This window comes from Gobio gobio (genome assembly GCF_949357685.1).
Source record: "Gobio gobio genome assembly, chromosome: 14".
Lineage (NCBI taxonomy): Eukaryota > Metazoa > Chordata > Actinopteri > Cypriniformes > Gobionidae > Gobio > Gobio gobio.
In genome coordinates this window covers 52330019-52338074 of record NC_137107.1, presented here as the reverse complement: position 1 = coordinate 52338074, position 8056 = coordinate 52330019, and the positions used below count along the sequence as shown (strand labels likewise).

At 36.9% G+C, this 8056-nt stretch overlaps 1 protein-coding gene across 1 annotated transcript; it reads left to right on the top strand.

Moving 5' to 3' along the window:
- Nucleotides 1-3191: 3191 nt before the first annotated feature.
- LOC307137178 (uncharacterized protein) lies at nt 3192-7708 on the top strand. The gene is made up of 3 exons (XM_079834676.1): nt 3192-3317; nt 4320-4586; nt 5125-7708. The coding sequence occupies exons 2-3, from the start codon at nt 4502-4504 to the stop codon at nt 6228-6230; spliced, it is 1191 nt and encodes a 396-aa protein (XP_079690802.1). The 5' UTR covers nt 3192-3317; nt 4320-4501; the 3' UTR covers nt 6231-7708.
- Nucleotides 7709-8056: the final 348 nt, after the last annotated feature.

The window sequence follows — 8056 nt, the reverse complement described above, 5'->3', positions numbered from 1 at the left end:
ATTAAAAATACTATTTTGTATTTTGCACACCTTTTTATTGATATATCAATTTTATCATGTCCTCAGTGCAAAGTAATCAACTTCCACAAGAACTATAAACCATGAAATTATGAAAATCTCAAAATATTTTTAGATTATGTTATAGAATAGGCTAAACTACCTCTAGTTATATTATACATATAAATCATGTGAAACTATAGTTATTTTTTTTTTTTTTACAATTGTCTTCATTTACTGTGTCCCTGAAGTCATCTTCCACCCTGTTAGTATGTATTTCTCGACTTCCAAAAAAGACCACAATTTCATTGAGACAATTTTCAGGAAATTACATAATTAGTTTTTCCTGCTGGAATTCAACCGTACAAAATTAAGTAAGCTTCAACTCACCTCTACCTTTTTTTTTAGTTTTTGAAATGTTATCCTGCTTGTCCCACTCTTAAAGTTCCTCCTGTTAGGCTCTGTTATGAAGAATGTTTGTCCGGTCAAAAAAATGTTAAAACATATCTGACATAGTTATAAAAGTTCTGCTTATCTGTAAAAGGTTAGTTAGCTAAACGTTGATCCCTCAAAGAGCTACGGCTAACTTATCTTAAAATTGTCCACCCTGTTGATTCCGCCCTGTTAGATCTATAAACCTAACAGGGTGGAAATTCTAATAGAATAAATCGTATTTTGTGTATATTGCAAATTCTATAAACACATATATGCATATATAAATATTATATATAAAACCATGTTATATAGGGGCAGTGCCACACATTACTGATGGCAAATCATGCAGGACAATGAGGGAAAACTCATCCACTGTTATGGTCTTCCACCCTGTTAGGCCAGCCATTTTTAAATAATAATTTGACAGCAACGTTAAATGTTTTGCATACTTATGTTTCATTTTGGGAGGTGAGGATCATTAAAAGCATATACAATATATGTTTTAAACACATTTTTTTATTATTTACCATCCTGTTGGCAAAAATGGGTACAAAAAGTACCTGTTCTTAATAATCAAGACATTCTATTCATCAATAATAGTTTTGTTATTGTTTCAAGAATTTAAAAAAAATACCATGATGGCATTAGGGACATATACTATCCAAGAAAAACTTGTTATTGTTTAACATTTACATTATTAACATTTTGTGATAACTATGTATATGTCCCTAACAGGGTGGAACACCTTCACGGGCCGTGTCTGAACAATGAAACTACCCATAATTATTATTTTTTTAGTCCCTGAGCTTGACCAATATGTATTCCGACTAGTTAAACATGTCACCATTTTGGTAGAATGCTAAAAACATGAAAATCATGTACTTTTTTTTCAAACCTTTATGAAGCCAAAATGTTACCGCATACCAGGAATGACCCAGCTATAGTTTCTAACTGTGTTGCTATTTGATTAGAAAAAAGAAAGAAAAAAGTGAACATTGGCCTGCATGGTAGCCTAATGAGGTGCCGTCAATGGTCTTGCTTTGTAAATAAACCCTTATTGTAAAAAATGATATATTTACACAATTACAAGAACTATATGTAAGTTCTAAGACTGAGAACAAGTTAGAAAGAGCTTTAAAATACGGACCTTCTTGAATTATTGACTAAACAATCCCCCCATAACCACGCCCCCAACAAAGCCCCGCCCCCTCTGGTGAGTACCGGCACTTTATTTTTTCCACTTAAAGCACTGTACTAATCATAATGCAAACCTCCAAGAAGTTATATAAGTTGATAAAAATGCTGTATATCACCAAAATGTGACCCCCCCACAGATCATCCACTCAAGTGCCTCCTGTATGTAAATAAGTGCCCTCCTTTGCAGATGTCTAGAACCCATTCAAACACAGATCCTGATCTCATTTGAGACCCCCCTGAATGAGGGACCAAAATCTAATTATAATCTAAAACACCACCATTTGTGGACTTATTGAATTATCTGGGTATTTAAGAGAAGGGGATACAAGAATCGGGGAATCTGTATTGAGATTTCCCACACTGCTTGTGTGTAGTTTTTCACCACCAGGTAAAGATTTCTAGAATCCTTGATTCTTGAATTATTGTTTTTGTATATGATTGATTGATGCTCTTTACTCTTTGAGTTGAATGTTGATTGATGTTTCTTACCTGGTTAATAAATCGTTATGTTTAAACTTACTGCAACGCATTTTGTGTTATTAACTCAGTATATCATGTTGTACCCATAACATTACGGATAAATGCTCAGGTTAGTTTAACACAGACTGAGATACAGTTTTGGTGAAGCTTAAAGAGCACACCAGACTGATGCTTCAGTAGCCTGACAAGCCAGACCCACATCAACATGTTGGGTCTGGAAACTCCCCATTGACAATGATTTTTAGCAACACACTTATTTGCATACGCAAGCTCAATACAAATATTTAATTTAAACAGTGAAACATCACAATACCAATTTGATCAATAACTGCAGCTGTGCATAACTTTGTCTAGCATATCTTAAGGTTATCAGCTTTTCACTAAAATCACCTGTTAAGTATCATGCACTTTACACTTCATCATCACGTGTATGGGTCATGATGGGCCAAGTAAACGTTAATGGGCCATTCATAACGGTTTATCCAAATACCATTAGTTATTGTTATGAATGGCCCCTCATGCATTAATGTTCAAATAAGTGTGTTGCTAAAAATCATTGTATTGCTCTTTAATTGTTACAGAGGACATTGGAGACCAAGAGCAAGGGGATTTCTGCATATTTGAAGAAGCCATGCATTTACATGAGGACCAAGATTCAGCAGATCTTCTTGATTTATCATCTATTACTGAAGGCACTAATGACAGAGAAGGCCACAACCAAGGCAGCCCAGAAAAGATGGTGCTAGATGGTCTGAAATTTTTCACCTCAAGTACTACGACGCAATACGATTTGTAGTTATTGATCCAATGCATAATCTGCTTCTTGGAACAGCCAGGCACATATTCAGGCGGTCATAAAGCTCTTTGTGGTTTCTCGGTTTGATCCATTTGAGCAACAATAAACCACACAAAACATAGGCATTTTGAGTTTGTGTTAGTGATTCCTATATAGAAAATCGCTCAGCAGTGACGTCACGTGCAAACAACCTATTGGGGTTATCGGACGCGTGATTTGATTCTGGAACCGGGCCTGTTTAAGAATATGCGGCCCCTTTAAGAAAAATGACGCGCACTGAGCATGCGCAGAAGAGAGAAGCGCGAGAGACGAGCTGAGATCAATAGAAGCTGAAAGAGACGCTGTTAACGATCGTGAATGAAGGACAAAAGTGGAATATTTTCTCCGGATGCCTTATATTTCCAGTCTGCAGGTGAGAGATGTTTCTCAGATTACAGAGTTTAACATTAATCAGCTCCAGAGTTTACATGTTTAAGGACCAATGTAATGAAATGTGGTTTATTATGAGTGTAATAATATGTTGGCAGAGAGTTTTTCACAGACTCTGACTCTATTACACCAATAAAATGGCTTAATGTGCCACTTTACAGAAGATCTCAGACATCAGCATAATGAATGAGGGGAAAACAGGGAACTTTAGGAGACAAAGAGGCTTTTCAGCAGCTCAGATAAACATGATGGTCCTGTTGTTTCTCTCAGACTTTGGGCAGGAGTTCAACAAACCTTGTTTTAAATGAAATTAATATCTAACTTGTATCAAAAGACTCCATATTCCTGACAGAAAACATTTAAATGTAATTAATGGGTCATTCGATGTCAAATCAACAATTTTACCCATTGAAAAAAAGAAGAATAGAAGGATATCAAGATATCTTTAATATTTTTAGTGACAGGCACATAAACTTTGGAAAAATAATATTTATGGCACTCAGGTATATTCTATGAAATTGTGTTGATAAAAAAAACAAGATGCATTTCTAGTTTCAACATTATTTGTTGTTCAGATATTCCTCTGTAAAAGACAGAAGTATCAGCTGTATGTAAAGTGACCCACGTTTGGTTTTTGACCACTGAAAATGTGAACAATTGTGAACAAAGATCGCTAAAGTCGACAGATTTTACTAATAGTCCTACCAATCTCTGTTTAAAAGTAAAATAAAGCTGCCATCTTTTTTAAAGTCGTTTTTACCCTCCTGTAATTTGGCTCTGAATCTCAGGTGAAAATTGTCATATTGACCCCCTCTAAAGAATTGTAGATTACTCAGTAAATAAACATCCATGACATTTAATATTTTGGCTTTCATTAATATTTATGTTTTTCTTTCTTCAGAAAGAAAAAAATAACAAAATATTTTTTTTAGCCAGGTCTGGTCAACTCAGTATAAATTCAGTAACTTGTCTTTGATTTCTCCAGATCTGGTCCTGTGGGCGTCAGTATCTCACAGTGATCACAGTTCACACCTGCAGTGAAGCCCCTCCCACCAGTGAAGCCCCTCCCACAACAATTCACCAATAAATACTGGGAATCTTCCCATCATCCTACAAGAGAAGGACAAACTCCAGGTGTAGCAGCTGAAATCTGAGTGACTGTTAAAGATGGAGTTTATTAAAGAGGAGATTGAAGACATGAGTTATCCAGAACCATCCAGAATAAAACATGAAGAGACTGAGGAACAAATAGGTTGGTGTCCATTCTTAATTCTTTATTATTGACTGCTTTAGTAGCTGTGAAATAATAAGCAGTATATGGATGATAAAATAGAGAAATGCATCTAAATGATCATATTTTATCAGTTTTAATCGTAGTGAATGACAGAACTGACCTTTGCACATTAAAGATACTTTAACACTTTACAATAAGGTCTCATTTGTTAACATTAGTTAATGTATTAACTAACAATCAACAATACATTTGTTACAATATTTATTAATCTTTGTTAATGTTAGTTAATAAAAATCCAGTTGTTCATTGTTGGTTCATGTTACTTTACAAATGTTAACAAATACAACTTTTGTAAATGTTGAAATTAACATGAACTAAGATTAATAAATGCTGTAGAAGTGCAGTTCATTATTAGTTCATGTTAACTAATGAAACCTTATTGTGTTACCGATACTTTATACTCACACAGACTGTGTCTTGTTTTCTGCTCAGTGTTTTTAATTTTCACATTTAACCTCATTGAACTGATTCTGACTACTTTATATGTTTATTTTAGACCAGACGGAAGAGAAGGAGCAACAACACAAACTAAATGATGTAAAGAAACTCTGTGACTTCAAAACTCAAGAAACAAAAGCCAAAAAGCTGCACACCTGCTCTCAGTGTGGAAAGAGTTTTTCTCATTCATCAGCTCTCAGTAAACATTTGCGCATTCACTCTGGAGAAAAACCATTCAAGTGTGATCATTGTGGCAAAGGATTTATTTTATCATCATATCTAAAAAAACACCTGATAGTTCATTCAGGTGAGAAGCCTCATGTGTGTTCTCTCTGTGGAAAGAGTTTTTTATGGCTGAAGAGTTTTAAAGATCACCAGAAAACACATGATGGAGTGAGAGATCATGTGTGTTGTGACTGTGGAAAGAGCTTTACTACATCTAGTCAGCTGAAACAGCACCAAATAATTCACACTGGAGAGAAACCGTATACATGCTCTCAGTGTGGAAAGAGTTTTTCTCGAGCATCAGATGTCAGGTATCATCTGCTCCGTCACTCTGGGAAAAAATCATTCAAGTGTGATCAGTGTGGCAAAGATTTTATTTCATCCTCACATCTAAAACAACACCTGACAGTTCATTCAGGTGAGAAGCCTCATGTGTGTTCTCTCTGTGGAAAAAGTTTTTCACGACTGAGCTGTTTTAAACTGCACCAGAAAACACATGATGAAGTGAGAGATCATGTGTGTTGTGACTGTGGGAAGAGCTTTACTACATCTAGTCTTCTGAAACGGCACCAAAGAACTCATACTGGAGAAAAACCTTTCAAGTGCTCATATTGTGACAAGAGATTCACTTGTTCTGGACACCTGAAATCACATGAGCAACTTCATAATGGAGAGAAGCCGTACCACTGTACTCAGTGTGAGAAGAGTTTCAGACAGTCTGGAAACCTGAAAGCACATGAGCGAGTTCATACAGGAGAGAAACCTTTCAAGTGCTCATATTGTGACAAGAATTTCACTAATTCTAGATCCCTGAAAACACATGAGCGACTTCATACTGGAGAGAAGCCGTACCACTGTACTCAGTGTGAGAAGAGTTTCAGAGATTCAAAAGGTTTAAAAAATCATCTGCTCATTCACTCTGGAGAAAAAGCCATTTAACTGTGATCAGTGTGGTAAAGATTTTAAATCGCCATCAAGTCTTAAACAACACCTGATAGTTCATTCAGGTGAGAAGCCTCATGTGTGTTCTCTCTGTGGAAAGAGTTTCTCACGGCTGAAAATTTTTAAACTGCACCAGAAAACGCATGAAGAAGTGAGAGATCATGTGCTGTGACTGTGGGAAGAGCTTTACTACATCTAGTCAACTGAAACAATAATGCATTATAGCTCTAGACATCTGGCCGGATGGAACTCCTCACAGCCTCTCGTGACTTTTCTAATCAGATCATACATAGACAAAGGGCCTTTGTGTTGATGTGACTCTACACTAATTAGATCCAGGCGCCACCGTGTCTCCGCAAGAGATTGGAGCGTTGAATATTATAGCCCCAAGGCATTCACGTGCCTTTACACCCTCACACACACACCCTTTGTGCGAATGGGCGCACATACTTAGACAAGACACAGGACTGTTTGTGCGACTCACACACATTGATCCATGTGGACCAAAACTGCCTCCATAACGTTTAAATATATATATTTAGTTGATTTAATGTCGTTATACGATCTATTAAAAGAGCGAAGATGTTTACTGTATGTAAATCAAACTTTGTACGCCAGTAACTGTGGAAATACTGTAATACTGCACTCTCAAATCGCAGAATGACGGTGTGTGGTATCTTCTCAATCGCAGAAACCCGACTGTACCGAATCTCCTTCACAAATTACAACAAGATGCATTATTGCAAAAGTACCAGCTTTCTAAGAATAGAGGCTTAAAATGAGCACCCCGTTTGATTAGCCAAGAGGAGGGGGGTCCAGGAACAAAGGAAAACTCGCCCCTTCTGTCTCCCGGACGTGATTGGATCCCTCCAACTGTTTGGGCGTCAGTTATCTCATCTATAAGAACGAGAACTGACCATTGACTCTTTGCATTTTCGCCACTGAGAGAAGGACCCCATGGCATTTCACCATTGAGAGGAAGACCACCCTGGCCTTCGCCACACTGAGAGAAGGCATCCCTGCCACGGAGAGAAAGACCGGCAGCTTCCTCGAACGACTTTACTAAGCTTCAGAGAAATTCTCCCTGGACCCGAAGATCCTTAACGAACTTCCCTGACGATTCAAACTCAGACACTTACACACGAGAAGCCATAGCAATGCAAGTATTCTATTTCACAATCAAACTGCGTGTAAAAGGTTGTCTGAATTATTCCTGTTCACGGGATTGTTAATTTCTTGAGGTCTTTTGTGAAAGGGCTGTGAAGCTGTCTCTCTCTCTCTCTCTCTCGTTAATTCTCTCTCTCTCTCGTTAATTCTCTCTTTCCATTCTTTCCCCCTTTATATTATTCGTTAAGTTTGATTTTTCCTTGTTTTATACTATGTTGTTTTTCTCCTACATATATATGCATATTTACCCTGTGTGACTCGTAGCTTTGTATACTTTAGTTGTTTTATTAAAACCCAATAATTTCATTGAATTTAATCCGTATTGTTTTGCTCACAAAGATCAAAGTCAATGAGACGTTGTCACGTCAAACATAAAGGAAAACTGGTGCGAGGACTCAAGTGCAGTAAAAATAGGATTTATTAACAAAAACAAACATAAATACAAAACAAAAACCCACGAGGGGGCAAAACACATAATAAAACATAAAATAACACAAAAACATACCACAAGAAATCACGGGGGGAAACGGGAGACGTAGACATAACAAGGATCTGACAAAGACTGACAAACACAAGGGGTATATAAAGGGGAGAATTCAAGCAAGGCAAAGGGGGCACAGGTGGGGCAAATTAAACCAATAATCAGATAACAAGGG